The sequence below is a fragment of the Condylura cristata genome, unplaced genomic scaffold (assembly GCF_000260355.1).
Source record: "Condylura cristata isolate star-nosed mole 26May11 unplaced genomic scaffold, ConCri1.0 scaffold00017, whole genome shotgun sequence".
Classification (NCBI taxonomy): Eukaryota; Metazoa; Chordata; class Mammalia; order Eulipotyphla; family Talpidae; genus Condylura; species Condylura cristata.
The window spans coordinates 30,725,656-30,743,924 of NW_004567118.1; the positions used below are offsets into that span (position 1 = coordinate 30,725,656).

An 18,269-nucleotide genomic window follows, 5' to 3' on the forward strand; every position below is an offset into this window, starting at 1 on the left:
CTCTGGAACTCCATCCGGAATAGCTCCCTGACGCAGTTTAATTCCACCTTCTGTTGCTGATTAACTGGCCTTCCACCCCCGCCCCAGGCTCAAGCACCTGCCGACCCTTATTCCCAAGATCTCGACCTCCCTGGTGACCTCAGAACCTGGCAGCCCTTAGTCATGAATCAGAGAGGGCCAGGTTGGTCTGGGCCCCTTTCGGTCTCCGCCCCTGGGGTGCCACGCCACCAGAGCCCAAACATTGTCTTTCCTCTCACACCCGGCCAGCCGCCTGGCCCTGTGCACAGAGCAGCCATTGAGGGGCTGTGCAGCCTGGCGGGGGTCCCAGGCCACATTAGTTACGGGTAGTGGCTTAGTCATGCTCCTAGGAGCCTTTCTTCCTGGGACAAGCCTGTCCTTGTGCTAAGGGCAGTATTCGCACAGCGGCCCTGCGCCTGGCAGCTGCAGAAGCCTCTGCCAATCCTTCACAATACACTTCAGAGGCACCGCCAGTGAGAACCAAAGCCCAGTGGGAGAGTGGGGGAGCGGGACTGAGGGAACGGAGAGCCCTCCTGCCTGCCACCCCGGGAGCATGGCCTCTGTGCAGGTACATGGCCCTGGTGCTCACCTGCTCCCGGAGGCCCCGCCTGCCAGGCCACCCCACTCCAGGCCCCTCTCCTGTGTTAGAGCCTGCCAGTCTTTACAGAAGCAATTTCTAAAACATGGCTAGCAGAGTGTGTGCATGTACTAAGTGCCTTCTGTATACGCATGCCCTGAGCTGGGAGCACACAATTATTCTGCATTCTCCTTAGAGGCTGGCCCATGCAGTCGCTCAGAACACCGCTCTGAACCTCGGCTCCTCTGATCGCTTTGTCTCTGGGAATGTGCCATTCCCGCCTTTTGCTGTGGTTTCCTTATCTGTTGAGCGGGGATGTTGTGGTGTCTGCCTCACTGGATTGGTGTGAGGATTAGATGAGAGATTGCTTCGAGTGTTCAGCCCACATCTGACACGTAGTAAGGACCAGCTGCTCCTCCTTATTGCTGTCATTATGGGCATTTCATAGATGAAGAATCTGAGGCCCAAGTCAGGTTCAGTGACTCAGTGGATGTCACACAACTAGTGACAGAGCTGGGATTTGAACCATTTTCTGTCGCGTGGTTCTGAACACAGCAGAGTCCAGGAGTGTGGGGGGGCTCTTGACCCTGGAGGGATGGCACGTGGCACGTGACTGTTCTTTCCCTTGCATCTGAGTCTTCTTTCTCTGCTCTTACAGATTTCTGACCCGGGAGATGAGGGTCAGCATCGTTCAGGAATGGTGAAGCGTGTACCACAGCTGCGTGAGTGTCAGTGATGGTGCCCCCCGAGCAGCTGCCGGGGCAGGAACAGTGACCCCAGGAGTGCCAGGCCAGAGCCGGGAGCCAGGATGCGGAGATGATGCATCTGGAGGCTCTGGCCTCCTTCCCGCCTGGGTGCTAGGAGCCGTCCCCGGGCTCCAGGCCGGAGCCCCGCTGCCCAGGGGCATGGCCAAACCTTTCTTCCGACTCCAGAAGTTTCTCCGCAGAACACAGTTCCTACTGTTCTTCCTCACGGCTGCCTACTTGATGACAGGCAGCCTGCTGCTGCTGCAGCGGGCCCGAGTGGCCCTCCCGCCCGGCCCACGGGCACCCGGCCCCCTGCAGGCCTTACCTGTGGCCGCCATGGCGCTGGGGGTGGGCCTTCTGGACAGCAGAGCCCTGCACAACCCCCATGTCAGCCCAGAGCTCCTGCTTGGCGTGGACATGCTGCGGAGTCCCCTGACCCGGACCCGGTCTGGGCCCCGCTGGCTCCGGAGCCGCAACTCGGAGCTACGTCAGCTGCGGCGTCACTGGTTCCACCACTTCACTGGTGATCCCCAGGGACCACCCGCCCTGGGCCCAGAGGCCCCCAGGACAGCCGCCAGCAGCCGAGGTAGGTGTTCAGCACGTCTGGCAGCTGCTCCCAGAGCCCAACTTGCAGCCATGGGATTGGGGTCCGCTTTCTCTAGTCCTCCCCATCACCTGAGGTGTGGGCTCTGCAGACCCGCGGCTTCCTGAGCTGCCGGGGGCAGGCAAGGGCTGTGTTGGAAAGGCCTCTGGGCTTTTGCTCACTTACCAGCTGGGACCCCACGGGGCTCAAGGCCAAGGTGTGTGAACAGCTCTCCTAGAACTCTGCCTTTGGGCTCACAGCAGCCTCACCTTGAATCTCAGCTCAAGACATAGCAAGCCGCACACTTACTGGGTGACCTAGACAGGTCTCTTTACCTCTCTGGGTCACTCTGAAATGGAGGTAGAAATGCCAGCCTGGGTAGCTGTGAAGAGTAAATGTAATGATGTAGAGCCAGGCTTCCAGAGTGGGGTCCCAAGCCTGCAGCACGTGGGAGCCGGTTATAAATGCAGAGCCTCGTTTCTTCCAGACTGGAACCAAATCCTGAACTTTGGGGTTGGAGGCCAGCAATCTGCTAGCTGCTGTCTCCCCAGCTGACCTGGAAGCATGTGTGAGCTGAGAGGCCCCAGACTAGAGGGTCCAGTGTATTGTTGGGTGTCCCGTAACTGGAAGCTTTTGTTATTTCACAAGCATAGCTAACTCGTACAGCTTTTACTAGGCACCTGTGAATGTACTAAGTACAATACTATCCTTAGTACAGCCCAGTTCTACAAGTGAAGAAATGTAGGCATGGAGAAATTAAATTCCCAAGGTCATTTCTTGTTTTTGCTTCCTTGGAAGCAAACCCTGAAATCAAGGTTCTGAAGGAGATACCAGGAACACTGGTAGGGAGTGGGAGCTGGGGAAGGAAGAGAAGACAGCCACTCAAGGGGCTGGGGAGATTCACACTCCTTGGGGTTCCTGCTGCAAACAGCAAGGCCCTGGGGACGTGATGGGGTATTTACCAGACCCCCCGCAGTCCCACTGCTGTGTCTGGGCTCTCTGCTAGGTCACACCTCTGTGCAGGGGAGAGGAAGAGCCTGCTGTGGAGAGGCCTGCAGAGCACCGGGGATGTTGCCAGTGGTGGCTGAGCACAGTCAGTGTCTCAGCAGCCTGTCACCATTCTGTCTGCTCTGCACCTTAAATCACAAGGGAACTTCTCTTTTCCTGTCCAAGGTGTGGTTGGTGCTCTCGGTGTCAGGACATAGAAAAAGGATGTAAGAGCTCCCTGTAAGCTTGGGTCAAAGAGGGATATGAGATTCAAGGTGAGCTGCTGTGAGCCCAAAGGCAGAGTTCTTAGGCCTGGGGAGAAGAGAAGCTTCTGGGAAGAGCAAGGAACCCAAGCTGCCCTTGCCACAAAAGAGGCAGCCTGGTAAAATGGACTGGAGACCTGTCCATTTCTGCCTCCATGAAATCAAAGTCCCAGCCCTTGCGGTGAAGTTCCTGAGCAAGGCTCCCGTGTTAGAAGTAAGAGGGAAATGAGGATTATTCTGCTTTCTGGAAACTCCCCAACACACCCACAGAGTGGCTTTCTTAAAAAAAAAAAAAAAAATTGGTTTTATTTATTTATGTATACAAGAGCTGAGGTGCAGGGAGGTGAGAGAATTCACCAGAGACAGAGCGGGGAATAGAACAGGCAGATGGACTGAAGGCTGCTGCTGAGGGGAGCAGAAGGTAGGTCAGAAGAGGTCTGCTGCACCATGTGGGCCACCTTCCAGGCTGGGGATCGAACTCAGGCTGCAGTGGCTACTGAAGGCTTCCTACTGCTGAGACTTAACCCCTGCACCACCAGAGGAGCCCTGCAAAGTGGTTTCCTATGCAGATTATGTTGATGCAACTCAGGTAGACTAAAGTATAAATGACTGACAAGCGTCAATGTGTATTTCTTGAGAGGAAGCCAGAGAAAGAGCACAGTGTGGAAAACGCGCTGGGGTTCCCATCTTAGCAGCACCAGCTGTTGGCTCTGTGATCTTGCACAGATTAGTGGTGATTCCTTGACTTCTCCCTGTCCAAGTGTGGATCGAGGATCTAAGCGTGACTCACTGTGTATGACCCGGTGTTCACCCTCAGTAAGACAGGCTCGGGGTAACCTCGATTCCTTAGACACCAGCGCCTCGCTCTCTACAGCCGACTTCAGGACAGGGCTCAGCATTTCAGCTGTGGGTTAATGTGTGGGAGACCCGGTGGCCCCCTTTGCTTTCAGTCCTCTCCCACGACTGGAACAAGTGGTGGCAGGCATACCGCAGAGCTGAAGAGGCCCGAGTGAGTTGTGAGCAGGACTCGTCTGCCTCCATGCTCCAGTGGGAGTATCAATTGTTAACGTGCTGTCACTGTGACTTTCCTGAGCCCCGGGGTGCCCTCTCTGCTCTGGCTGCCCTCCATCCATCGTGGACCCTCCTCCCCAACTCCTCCTAGCAAGTGAGGGGTTAATGCCCCTTACTGCTAGTTTGAAGGGTGGCCTAGTGGGTGTCCCCATGAGTTGTTAATGATTTTGAGTCTCCCCCAGGATTTAAGGAAAATTTTGCGGTTTGGGAGGAGCTCTGGTGTCACAAGGCTGGAGCTCCTGGGAAAAAGGAGGGAAGTGGGACATTGGCCTGAGGATCCACGAGCCCCCTCATCTCTTGGGGGCTCCGCGGGCCCTTTCCATCCAGGTGGGCCTCACTGGTGGAGAGTAGCCGGCAGGCTGACCCCTGGGACAGCTGCTGGAGCTGCAGACAAAGAGAGTGTCTCTTTGCAGCCTGGGCAGCCCGCCATCCTCCTGAAAGGGGATCCTGTAACCCCGGGGAAACTGCAGGAGGCTCCATCAATCACCGAGCATTTCATTATACCTTGGACAACATCCATAATGGAATAAAATGTCAGTAAGTTTACTAGGGGAAAAATAGTAACTTCTCCATAGCCAGTTTGTTTTTTATTGATAGTAATTTCCAAAGACATTCCAATATCTCCAAAGCCATCGCTAATAGCCTCACGGCATGTCCATTCTGATGTGCAAATGAACAGATGTGAGTCACAGACAGTAATGCATGGCCTCCATTTCAGCTGAAAGTAATAAATCCGCCTCAGAAAGCATCCCAGCGTCTCTCTCGGAAGTCCTTTCTTTTCTGCACATTCTCGCTTCTGTCAGGGAGTTAGAAAAGCCATTCGTTATTTTCCAGGGAAAAAAGAGCTCACCTCCTTCTTGCAAGCGGAAGGGCGCCATCTGCATCTCCGGCCCTGGCTGCACAGCTGAGAGGGGACCAGCCAGGCCTGTGCTTCTCTTCAGCCTGGTCAGTTCCCTCAAGTGGGCTGCTGGTAACTGGCCACTCCTCATTTTCCAAAGACCCAGAAGCTGACTGCTGGAGACCTTTCCTTTCCCTCTCTTATTAATGTGTTAATTATCTGGCTAATATTTACTGATCCATCCTCTCACGAGGTCCCGGGTTAGATGGAGCATCGGAATAATAATGGCTGCTACTTACTGAGACATCTATTTTGTGCCAAGCATTGTCCTACATAGAGACACATCTGTTGTTTCTCTTCATTCCTTCTTCCAACAGCCTTGTGATGTAAGTGGTGCCATCACTGTTTTAATGATGAAGAATCTGTGTCTCGGGGCAGTATGGTAATCTAAATATGTTTATTAGAAATAATGATGCATTAACCATAAAAGCTGTCACCACTGAACACTCACTGTTGACTTGCATGGGACACTTTATATCTGTGTGCTCACAGAATTCTCACCAGGACAGCCCTATGGATTTCATCTTGCGGAGGGGGAAGCTGAGGCTTGAGAGGCTGAAGACTCGCCTGCAGGTCACATGGCCGCGTGCTGGCGGAGCCTGGACTTGACTCTAAGACAGCTGCTCCCCAAAGTCTGCTCCCCAGACACTGCACCTGCCGTCTCAGCCTTCAGGTCCTGAGCCAGGCACCTTAGAGCCTGGTGGTTAATTTCCCATCAACACTGATAAATGTTTAACAATCCCTGAGCTTGTGTTTCGGATGTTTAATTGAACACTGTAATAGAATTTCTTCTTTGTTGAGCAACATATCAGAAAATTCTCAAATATTAGTTTTCATTGACTAAGTAGGCAGATGGAGAACAATTTCTTTCTGTTGACCGAGGGAAGGCTTTCTGCCTGGACTCTGCTGCCCTCAGACTTCCATTCAGAGGGGGAGAAGCTGGCAGCGCTGTGTCTGGGCAGGAATTCTCACTACATTCCCATGGATGGACAGTGGGGTGTGGTCAGGGTATGCTGAGGGGCACCCCCAACATGAAGGTGACCTTGAGAGGTTCCTTGCCTGGAAAGGGGGACATTCAGCGAGGTCACCCGCTGCCGCTGCGGTGTTCTCTAGCCTAAGGCCCCCCAGTCCTTTGGCCCTTCCTGGCCTGGCGCCCGTGATATTGGTCTCCTCCCCTGTGTTCCTTTCTTAAACAAGGGCCTTGGTGTGGTCAGTGGGGCTATGGCCCTCCAGCATCTGGGCTCTCTGCTCCCCCTCAGGCACCTTTACAAGACAGCAGTGTGGGTTTAGCAGCAGTCACCCGCCATTGCCAAGTAGGTGTTGATGTCGACATTGCGTGTGGCCCTGGTGAACCCCTCGGGGTCACCACTTTGTGAAGGGGTGGTCCTGCCTTCGGTGGGCATCAGTGGCATTATGGAGACAGGACATATAGTGCACAGGCATAAAGATTTTTAACAAGTTAATGACAAAGATTGGGGCAATGACAAGTTTTTCTGATACACACACACAAAAAGAACCCAGAGAAAGGGAAGGCCATAGGGCTTGGAACGGCCAGAGATATGAACTGTCAAGCACAGGTAGGAAGCAGAGCATGGATGTGAGGGAGGGAGCAGGGACAGGTGCCAATGTGGGCTGAAGAAATGAGCACAGGCGGGGTGAGGATGGGGGGGGGCATTTATCCTTTTCACACATGTGAACGCCAAGGCACAGAGGTTGAAGTGATTTAGGCGAGGTCAGGCCAGGCATGTGGGCGCCTCAGGCTGTCAGGAGGCCTTGGGGTATTCCTTCTCAGAGCAGCCTAATGTCCAGAGGCTGGAGGGCGCGGGTCCAGTTCTTGGAGACGTGTTTAGCACTTCATCCAGGTGCCCACTGGGTGGAGGTGTGGCTGTGGTGGGCATGCATCACGTCTTGGGGCCCCACTGTGTCATGTTTGCAAACTCCCAGATGCATCTTCTCTGGTGCACATGACCTTTACCCCCCCGAACCCCAAACATGTTAGCTTTGTGCTTGCATTGTTCTTCAGACCCCCAGTTGCCTCCCTGGGGGACACCACCCTGCCATGGAGTGGCCAGGCAAGGTCTCACAGATGCCTACAGCCTTGCACGTGGTTGGTTGGCACTGCTGCTGCTTCCTAGGGCCCTTGGTATCCACTCCAGGTAGATGCCAGAGCGGTCCCAGCAGGTGATAACTCAGAGGTCCCTAGTCCTGTTTTCTCCCACACGGGACATCTGTTGCACTCCAACAGCGAGGGGAGCTTACTCCCTCCTCGTTGGCAGATCTTTCCTTGAAATAGGTCTCTCTTTGTGCAGGGTCATCTTTATACTCACTGAAGTCAGACTTTCCTGAACTGGTCTCTTGCCTTGGATCACAAGGAGGTGACAATCAGGACCTCAGTGGAGGCAGAGGCCTCTCCAAGCCTGGAAGGAGAGGAGTCCAGTCAACCAGCCGGACTTGGAGATTTGGGGTGGCGGGAGAACACGTACCCAGGCAGTGCCAGGCTGCTGGCAGTGTATCTGGATGACTGTGGGCCTCTACCTAAGAAAAGGGACAGAAACGGAGCAGGTGAAGCGTCCAGGGAAGTTTGGCTGCAGGCTCTGCCCCAGGGCCCTCTGATAAGTGCTTTGGCCTCTTCTCAGAGTGAGCCCACGACTAGGACTCCTCCCATTCCCTGTGGCCTCTGAGTCTCCTCTGTGCTTCCCGCCCTGCAGGCACCTACGTGGGCTGCTTCAGTGACAATGGCCAGGAGAGGACTCTGAGAGCGACTGTTTTTTATGACCTGAGAAAGATGACCGTCTCCCACTGCCTGGATGCCTGTGCTGAGCGGTAAGTATGGGGCCCCAGGCAGCCAGCTCTCCTGCAAATAAGGGCAAAAGGCAGTCCCTGGGCGGGTGATGTTGACGGCCAGTGGCTGTAATCTTTACCCTGGATGGCCCCTGAGGGGATGCAGCTCAGGACTGACCAGAGACCACTGGGCTGGTTAAATTAGTTCATCACTGAGGAAAGACTGTTTCCTAAGTGAAGCCACATGACCTTTAGGTCTGTCTTAGCCCTGACCCCAAGCCAGCCGTGTGCTGATGGCTGTGGCCCCGTCTCTGACCCTCATCCTGGCCCAGCCACCAGCCATGTGTTGATCCAGCCCTCAGGGCTGTTAAGACCCCACCCCTAACTCTGGACCAGGGTGGGGACTCACCCCAGCCCCCCTCTCCCCGCAGGTCCTACCTCTATGCTGGCTTGGAGGCCGGTGCTGAGTGCTTCTGCGGGAACCGGCTCCCGGTGATGAGCGTCGGGCCACAGGAGTGTAACCAGGACTGCAAAGGGGAGAAGGGCTCCTTGTGTGGGGGCGTGAGCCGGCTCTCTGTGTACCGCGTGGAGGAGCTGCAGCCCGGCTCCAGGCAGCGTGAGTGTGCCAGGCTCTCCAGGAGCTGTCTGTTCCCTGCTCCCCACGTCCCTCTGCTCATGGCCTCTTGCCCACACTGCATGGAACAGACCCCATGTCCTGTTCCTTGTCTCCTTCACTAGACAAGCTTGTGGCAGGGTTAGGGCCTGCCAAAGGTGCTTGAGTTCATGACTAGATCTCTCTTCCTGGTCCCCTGCAGCAGAGAGAACTTGATCAGGAGGCCTGAGAGCTAGGCCTAGGTATGTCTGTGACATGCTGTGTGACCTCAGGAAACTTGCTTCCCCTCTCTGGACTCCAGTCTCTTTGGTAAAGTGCAGAGAGAGACCTACATTTCCAGCAGTGGGGCAGACCAGATAATCAGGACATCTCCTGGCTATAATCACCTAGAAATGCTTGGTAAAATTAATAAGCACTGTTTCAAATGTATAGGTGAACTAGCAAGACAATAAGGAAATACCTGGCTCTAAGAATCACAGTGACCGTGTGAACAGATGCTGCACGCCTTCGGATCTCTGTGGAGGGAAGTTTCTGGTCCTGGTGACCACAGGGCTTAGTGTCCAAGTAGGACAGAAAAGGAGGTTTGGGTCTGCCAGGGAATTGCACTGAAACCTCTACCTAAAGTGGCATTCAATTTCACTGCAGTATAAATCAATGACATTTTAGATTAAAAAAGAAAATACCACCTAGCAGGTCAGGGAGATGAAAAGAAAGCAGGTCTGCTTTGACCTGCGTTTCAAGTGAAAAAAAAAAAAAAAAGAAAGAAAGAAAGAAAGAAAGAAATCTTCCTAAGGATTTGTGACCTAAGAATTTATGATGGCAGAGGCTTGCATTTGTATGAGTTCTGAGGCCCAAATTTACATGGCCTGCCTGCTCCTGAAAGCCCCAACATGAAAGCTGGCTCTGGGCCATGCAGAGGTAATGGCAAAGGCAGATCAAGCTCTCATGAGAGCTGTGCCACCAACCCAAGTGTAAAAAGTTCCCATAAACTAGCGCTCCCTGAAGATGAGCTTGCAATTCAAAATTATAGAACGTGGGAGGAATTAAGCAACCGCAGGGGAGAGTAAGCTGCCACCTGTGAGAGCAAGATTGAGCCCCCAAGAATTTCAACCAAGAGTACTATCAAGTAGAGATGCGTACCGAGGGGGCCAACTACTTTCATTTGAAACTCAGGCTTATCCTCACTGCAGGACGATGAATCCTACTTCTGCTAGTTTGATCGATAAAGAGTCGATTGTATAAAGTAAGATGATTGTGCACAATTGCACAGGTTGGGGGTTATCCCGTTCATGATCGGGAGGGCCCAGGCTGCAAAGTCAGAGCCTGGGAGACCTGCCCCCTCCACTGGCAAGGGTGGGACAGTGCACTGTGAAGACGCAGCTGGGCACCCAGAACTCAGACCCAGCACCTCAGCCCGAAGCCCTGAGGGGTTCCTGGAGGGCTGATGCATTCATTCAAGCCTAGAACAGAGCTTGGAGAAGAGGTGTCAGGCCAGAAGCCAAGACCACAGAGGGGTTTATGGGAGTGTTCTAGTAATGGGTGCATTTTGCCAAGCTGTACAGAAGCCAGTGAGAAACTACGGGTGAATGCAAAGGCCAAATCTGACCACTGTGAGGCTCCAAATACAGACTTGGCCCACTGGGGTTGCTCACACTCTTCTTGTATTCGGAGAGGATGTGTCTGGGAACTAGGGGATTTGGATGGGGAAAGAGGGCAGGGGATAGAGACTCTGCCAACATGCACTTTAGCTTACTAAATAAGACCATTAACTCAGCAGATACTCACTGGCACCGCCTCTGTGCCGGTCACACATAGAGCCCTGCTCTGTCACCTACCTAGCCTCCGAGCCCTGCCCTGTCACCTACCAAGCCACCCAAGGGGCCTTTCAGACTGCTCCGTGCTGACTTCTTGGATTTCCTGACTTCTTGGATTTCTCTGCGCTGCCAGCCCTTCCTGTCTGCTCAGTCACTGGCTCTAGGATACTGTTGTTCTGCTTCCTTTGCCCATCGGTCCAGGACGGATGGCTCAGCCATTCAAGCCAGGCTCAGACCTGAAGCCCGCTAGGCTGACAGCATGGTAAACGTTGCAAAGGCTGTAATCACCGCCCCCCCCCACCCCTGCCGACCCCCTGCCCCCTGCCTGCTACGCCTTCTTCCGGGGGATGAGTTGACAGCATCTCTGTCAAGAGGTGGCCAGGTAACCTCACATCTTCAACGCCAGCTTCTCCCCAGCAGGCACGTACCCAAGGAGCGAGGCCTGTGTGCACGCCCTGTATTCGCGCCAGTGGTAGCTCCTGAGCCATAACTTTGGAGGTGTCCTTCTGCCCTGAGCCACCCTGGGGCCCTCACCTGGGGACCTGAGGAAGAGCTGGCACTAGAAGACAGCCATGTGGACACTGCCACCTCCAGCATCTCCCTACTGCTCACTGTTCAGCTCACACCTTACCCTGTTCACTCAGCACTGACTGGGTGACTGCTGTGCCAGGGTCAGGACTGGGTGCAAGGAGCATGGGGTGACCCAGATGCAGCCTCCCCCAAGGAGGCCTGTTTGGAACCTCCCTCTGGGTCCCTTGCCAGGATGCCAGTCACCAGCTCTTCCTGAGTCCTGCCTTTCTTCCCTTGCAGTATGCCCAGAAGCCTGTGTCCCCAGGGTCAGCGTCACTCCAGTGCAGCTGGCTGAGGACATGGCCCTATCCACTATATATTTTGTTCTTCGGGTCCCATTTTCCCTGGACATCAGATCAAGAGGCAGGGCAAAAGGGTGGTTGTACCATCAGGGCCTGGCATGTGGGTGCATATTGCTCCTCAGAACAATATTGGGAGCAGGTGTCATGTAGAGGAGGAAGCAAGTGAGTCCACCACAAGCCCAAACTGCAGAGATCGTCATGGGACGCATGGCGCGTGGCCCAGACCACCAGGACACAGCCTGTCTGCCAAGAGGTTTCCTGTAGCTGGACGAGGCTGTACTGGGAGGTGCTGAGCCCAGGAGTGTTGAAGGGAGCACAGAGTGTGAGTTTGGGTGCGATCTAAGAAACTGATGCATCTGGAGGAAATACTAGCAGTTGGTGCTAGAACATTCCAGAAGGCTTGTTCAGCACCAAGGAATCCAATTAGGGAACTGGACTTTTCCACCAGAAGGTCTGGAGAAAACCTGGCAGGAGGGTTCCTTCGTAACACTGGCTTGAGTATTCCTAGAATGTGGGTGGGAATCCAAGGCCAGAGAGAAAGCAAAGCAGCAGTGTGACTCCATGGCAGAGACGGAACGTGGCAGGAGTCCACATTTGCAAACCTGCTTTTCTCTTAATGCGTGTGCTGAGAGGACATAAAACTTTCCAGAACAGAGTCACCTAGTATAGAATCTGGCATGGACGCCCATTCCAAGTTTGTTGGAGGAAAGCTGTATGGCTAGGAGGCTGGCCAGGTTCCCCAAAGTGAGTTTCAGCCATGCAGATCCCTGACGGGCCCCTCGGTGACCAAAGCTCTGGTGCCTGCTTTCCCTCAGGAACCTGGCTGCAACATACCCCATCCAGGCAGTCTGCCCCCTCTAATTTGAAATCAGCCCCTCTGCAGTGTATTTACACGTGTTTGAGGGTCTGAAGCCATTGTTTTGCCCCTGACTGCCACCACCAGCCCTGGGCACTATTTCTCACCAGAAACTTGTTTCCTTCCCTGCAGGGAGGACCGTCACATACCGCGGGTGCTTCAGGCTGCCAGAGAACACCACACACACCTTCCCCGATGCCCTGCTACAGGCCAACGTGACAGCGGAGATGTGTTCCGGGTTTTGTTCCCAGAAGGTAAGGCCAATTAAAGTGTCACAAGCCTTTCTCAAAACAGCCCACGTGTGCCGTGGTGTCTAAGAGGAGCCGATGCCGTGCCAGGCTGCAGATGTCCACTCTGGGAGCCGGCCGGGGGCTGAGAGCGGCCCGGAGGGCAGTGGGCCATACTGCAGACTGCACCATGGGTGCCCAGGGAACAAGTCGATTGCTAAGGCCAGTCATCGTGGCTAGGTAGGGAATTGTCAGCGAAGGTTGTAAAGCTGAAAAGATTGTGCTTTTCCCTGTGTGAGCTTTTGAAAGAAGTGTCCAGTGTTAAGTGGACTTGGTTTGGAAGCATGAAGATGCTGAGTAGGGATTTGGGGAGAGCTGGTGGATTTTTTTGTGAGTTGTTCTGACTGTTGGGCCATGAATCTGACTTCTCAGCCCAGGCTGAGGGTGGATATAACTGTGCCGGACACTAAGGGCCACTGTCCATGTGTCCTAGTTAGTTCTGGAAAAAGTTGGTCAAGTCCCCAAAGGCAGTTCAGTGAGGCCAGAATCTGGTGGTCCGCAGGTTGGGCTACACACTCCGGCTGTAGGGCTGGCCCTAGGTGCCTATCAGTTGGGGCTTGGGGGTGCTCCACACATGCTGGGGGCCGGCAGCTTTGATGGGACTCTCGTACTTGGCAGATTAATGAATGAGGCTGGAAGAGAGAATGATGATGGTGACAGTGACGGCGACGCTCGTTCTCAACCGTCGTTAATGTTTATTGGTCATTTTCTTTTATGCCAGGTATTGTCTCAAGCATTTTACATGTTTTAACTCAATCTCTAGAATAATGCAACAGGTTAGGTGTGATCACCTGCACTGTGCAGGTGAGGAATATGAGCATCCTGCTTGAGGTGAGCCAGCCACTGTATGGGCAGCCAGGATTTGCAGTCATTCAGTTCCATAGCCTGCTGGTGGTTTGAAGGGCACAGTAGTTTGGCTTCAGTGAAAGCAGATGTGCTGGGCCTCCCCCACCCCTACCCCCAGAACTGCTCTCCTGCTGCTTCCCTGGGAAGGCAGGTGGAGAAGAAAGCCTTTCCTGAGTGTTTTCCTCTGTGAGCACAACCTTTAAAGCAACTCTGTCGTTCGCATCCCCAGCATTTCCGAATCCACTACCAACCCATGCTGGGCGTCAGAGTCCCCAAGACACAGGGCAGCCTGCCAGGAAGACAGTTCGTGATTCACAGGCACCTGGGCGGGACCCCAGCCTTTCCCCATCGTGGGAGCAGCAGGACACACTCAGCTGTCTGCCCTGCTTGCACATGCATGGAAACAAGTGTCTCAGGGCTTCTCCCGTGCAGTCAGAGCAGTTCCCTGCAGCGGCCTGGCCCAGGCTATAGTCAGATTGCTACCCGCTGGGTGCTGGGCACTTCGCGCTGGCAATCTGCTTTGATCCTCCCAGCGCTTCGTGAGAGGACATGTTCTGATCCTGCGGGCTCCCAGAAGTGCAAGCACTGACAGGCATGGAGTGCCTGGCTCTACCAGCCCACTTCTGATACCACAGCAGGTGCCTTGTATCCTGCTGGCTGCTGTGGCATGGGGGAGTGGATAGGACGCATCGGGGAGGGGAGGAGGCAGGCACATAGGAAGAGTGTCCTCAGCTTTAATCTTTTAAAATAGATAATGGAAATAGTAAAAAGACAAGCTTCCTCTCTGCCCAGCACCTCCTACTGGTGTCCTTCCTTGAAGGCAATGGATAGCTCCAACTTCCCTGTCCACTGTCAGAGAGACTCTGTGGACGGTCAGTGAATTCTATGAATATCCAAACAGCCACTGCTTTTCAGATTGCAGATAGTGAGGAGGGTGCAGACTGCCCTGGCTGGACTCTTCCCTCCTTGACAATCTGTCATGGAGATTGTTCATATTGGCACAGGACGTGCTGTCCCATTCTTTTCTTCCATGACACAGAGTCCTAGAATCTATGTAACCGACCCCTGCTGTTAAGCATTTAGGTTGTTTCCAGTCTTCTGCTTTAATAAACAATGCCACTGCCATGATCTTCCTTCCTTGGGGGATGTGGGGAGTGGGGAAAGAGAAGAGGGAGCGGTGGGAGCTCTGTGTTGGCAGATTTGCAAGATATAATTCCCAGGTCAGACCCTGCCTACCTTCCTCATTTTGGGAAACGTTGCCAAATTGCCTTTGGCAAGATGACCTGAACCTTACACCCCCTCCGGTGGTGTGAAGCGTGGGAGGAAAACCAGGTGCCCTGTGACTACCTTTTGGGGAGGGTGGCTCAAGCCAGCACCCTCGGTAGATGCCCCGGTATTTTGCAGGGACTCCTCTCGGGAGGCTGGTCAGGGCCCAGAGAATTAAGCCTTGTGGTTATAGACGGAGAATTTAAACATATGAAATGCAACATCTGTCTTCAACCTTTCTTCTGCATATAAACGGGCGCAAATATGGGTCGCTACAATTTCCCACTGGAGCATGTGCCAAAAGCTACCTGGTGTCTCACACCACTTTGCACCTGACACTGTATGCCTCCTCTTGCCTTGTGTTTCAGGACAAGTTGCCTGCTCAGCTCTGGCTTGTGCTGCTGTGAGTTGCCCAGGTCAGGATGACATTGTCAAGGCACCCCCAGGGTGCTCAGAAACCGCCCTGCCCTCAGAGCTCACAGGCATCTGTGCAGAAAGATTGTCTCTCTTCCGGCCTGCCTTGTATTGTCGGATGGGGCTGGGTGGGTGGTGTTTCCTCCAACCCATTGTTTAGATTTCTAGAATTTTGCAGCTGTGAGGAGCAGGGTTATCATTTCCAGCTTTAAAGTTGAAAGCAGGTCTTGGCAGGATACATGTCATGGGATGTGGCCAGACACCTCTGCCAATATTGGAGGAGGATGGGCTGTCTGCGGAAGCCAGCTGCGGGGAACACCCACTCATGAGGCCCAGCTCACAGGTGGGTGACTCGGATACATGACCGAGCAGTCCAGCCAGATGGGGATGAGGAAGGCTTGGAGGGAGGTTTCGAAGGGGGAGCATTACAGTCATTCTGGCGGGTCGTTGCTGAGGCATGTGGGGCATTGCCGGCTGGCAGGTGTGGTGAGGGGCACGTTCATTATAAGAAGCACTAACTGCTGCGTGGGCACGAGGAGTGAGGAAGCAGCCCAGCCTGCCCAGGGGAGGGCTACTTGACATGGTGTGACACTTAGGATGGGGTCACATTGCGAAGGGCCTGGAGTGCCCTCGAGGCTCAGCTACAAGCTGGCTGGGTTCTTGATGGCAGCGGATGAGAAAGCAGGTCACAAAGCCATATTCTGGGGGCAGGAACAAGTCTCCGTTACAGCCACAGGGAGCAACAGCAGCAGTGTCCAGCAGGCGCAGCCCCCTGGGTCCTGGCCGCAGAAGTGACCCTGTGCCCCATGAGTAGCCAGTGAATAGCGAGCCACTGGCCCCCCTGGAGGAGTCCTGCTAGCTTTTATATGATTTATAGACAAAGCCGGCACAGGCCCAAGGTTAAGCCCAGTTAATCCGCATGCAAACCATACATAAAGGTCACATATTACTTACTGCTCTCCGCACCTGTGGGCTGCATCTCAAGTCTGCATGTTCCCTGCCAGGCCACCGTGCCGGAAGGTCTCGGCGAAAAACAGTCGAGAGATTGTGAGAAAACGCTGATAAAATGTGGCCCGCGGGCTCTATCAGTGCCTACCTCCGAGTCTAGATCTTTCTCGGTGGGTAACGGGGAGCCACTGATGGTGGGAGGTGATCAGGGAGGTGATCTGGCCCTTCACAGCTGTGGTGGGTGTTCTCTGTGATCCCTTTGGGAGGCAGCTGCCCTCGAGACACCTAGGCAACACTGTGACAGAAGTCAACCGTGACCTGACTAGGAGTTAGGGTTTTGCAACGAGGGTGCCCCAGATGCTGTGCATCCAAATAGAGCCGCCTTGCCAGCCAGCAGTGAGCCTCTGGGCCCCTCCCGGCTGTCTGCACCCTCTCGCTCTCTCGCCCTGTGGATGTTGGTGTGACTTGGCCTCAACCTCTGTCACCCAAGGGCTCTCAGCTCTGCGGTTCCTGTGGGGGCCTCCTTGGAACTATGACTGCCCTGGAGAGAAACATTCCTCCACCTGGCAACTACTGACATTTCAGGTCGCATGATTCTTTGCTTTAGGGGCTGTTGTGCTTTGTGGGATGTTTAGCATTACCCTTAGCCTCTCCGCAGTCCTCAGAGGTGTGACGTCCCAGGTGGTCGCTGACCAGGCCAGCAGCTTTTCCTGGACAGAAGAATGCCCTTTTAGACCCTGCCCCTTGAGACCACGGCCACCGAGACCACGCCCCTCAAACACCGCCCCTCGAGGCCCCACCCCACGAGACCAAGCCCCCTAGAGACCCCACCCCCGAGATTCCCACCCCCTCTAGACCCCGCCCCACCCGAGACCAAGCCCCCTTGAGACCCTGCCCCGTGAGACCCCACACCAGGGCTGGCTTAGTGTGTTGGCTTGGCAATGCCCAGGCCTGCCCACACCCCCACAAGTCTGAGTCCTGCTGAGCTTTTCCTGCTCTTTGGTGAGGATGTAGCGAATTCTGTCTCCATCCTTGATTTGCCTCAGACCTGAGATCTGTGTGTCAGCTGCCCCAGGCCATGGAGTTCAGGGACCTGTACAGGTGTGCTTCTGCTCCCTCTGCCTGAGCCTCGCTCGTTGGTGAGAGGTGAATCGAGGGATGGGTGTGCTTTCCTTTCATGTGTCCATTCTGGAAAGGCCGTGGCTCCGAGGCTACAGGGCTGTCCCAGCCCACGCAGTCTCATCTTTTCCCAATTTGGCTGAAACACAAGCTCGAGCGTCCTGTGACGTGGGCAGGGTCCTTACGCCAGGGGCTTGCTGGGCCTATGGTACAGTCATGGATGTTTCCTGAGATCTTTATGATGAGACAGGCTCACAACAGAGTGTTAAATGGGGCAGAGCTAACCCTGGGGTGGGGGTGGGGTGCGGCCTAATTAGAACTGGCTGGGGTGGGAGGCAGGAGCTGCAGGCTTTGGAGGTGAGGCTTGGAAGCAGGGAAGGTGGGGGGGGCCTCTCTTGTGGTGCCCCAGTTTTGAGCATGCCCTGACGTTTATTTGTGGCCCCAGATAAAAACCTCGACTGTTTTTTGTTGCTAGTTAGTGACAATGGATTTGGGGAACTTCAGGACCATAGTTTGACAGTAAAAGAACATTTGGGGCAATATCAGCATCTTAATGAACTGACTGTCTGCCAGCAAGTGGGACTTGACCAACGTAATGTGTTTTTAAACACAGTAAAATGATCTTGTCTCATTTTCCACGATGGGGTTGGAGATGGAAGAAAAACTGCTCATTCTCAGCTCTCAAGATGCTATCACCTCCTTCATTTGGATGGAAGGTGAGAACAAACAGAAGGGGGAGCCTAGGTATTTGCGTCACTACCAGTTTGGTGCGGGGTAATTAACTCTGAAGCCTGCCATCCATGCGCAGCGATAGGCCCTAGGTGGAAGTGTGCTTCACGGCAGCGAAACCTCACACCTGTGCAAATGGGTTACTACCTGTAAGCCTCTCCTACCTCTCTGTCTGGTGACTCTTGGAGCTGGGAACAGTGCTGCTGAGACGATGGAGGACAGGGAGGTAGTATCCTTTCTTCTTGCCCTGTAACCTCGGGGGTGTAAGTTCCTCGTACAGAATAATCACCTGGGCATGTTCCCATTGACACTGGCAAGGCTTTGTCTTTGGCCATGTTGCTGACCCAGCCACCTCTGCGCGGAAGGCCTGTGCGGTGTGGAGGTGGTGGGTTCTCCCTGCTCGGTGCCGCGATCTGGCGGACAAGAGTCTGGTTTTGTGAATTACTATCTAGAGAGCGAGATTTTTCTCCATTGCCAGAATGTTGTGCAGTTATTCTAGTTGGTTGACTGATACATCAGCTTTGAGTCTCTTATAAAAATTCTGTAGCAAGCCTGCTAATACGATGCTGTGTGTGTGTCTT

At 54.2% G+C, this 18,269-nt stretch overlaps 1 protein-coding gene across 1 annotated transcript in view; it reads left to right on the forward strand.

Annotated features, from left to right (window-relative positions):
- WSCD1 (WSC domain containing 1) overlaps positions 1-18,269 on the forward strand; it is a 39,959-nt gene that overhangs the window by 6,508 nt on the left and 15,182 nt on the right. Inside the window, exons 2-5 of the mRNA XM_004684745.2 lie at positions 1,254-1,927; positions 7,852-7,966; positions 8,356-8,540; positions 12,212-12,333. Coding sequence (XP_004684802.1) covers positions 1,501-1,927; positions 7,852-7,966; positions 8,356-8,540; positions 12,212-12,333 — 849 coding nt within the window. The 5' untranslated portion in view covers positions 1,254-1,500. The remainder of the gene's footprint in view (positions 1-1,253; positions 1,928-7,851; positions 7,967-8,355; positions 8,541-12,211; positions 12,334-18,269) is intronic.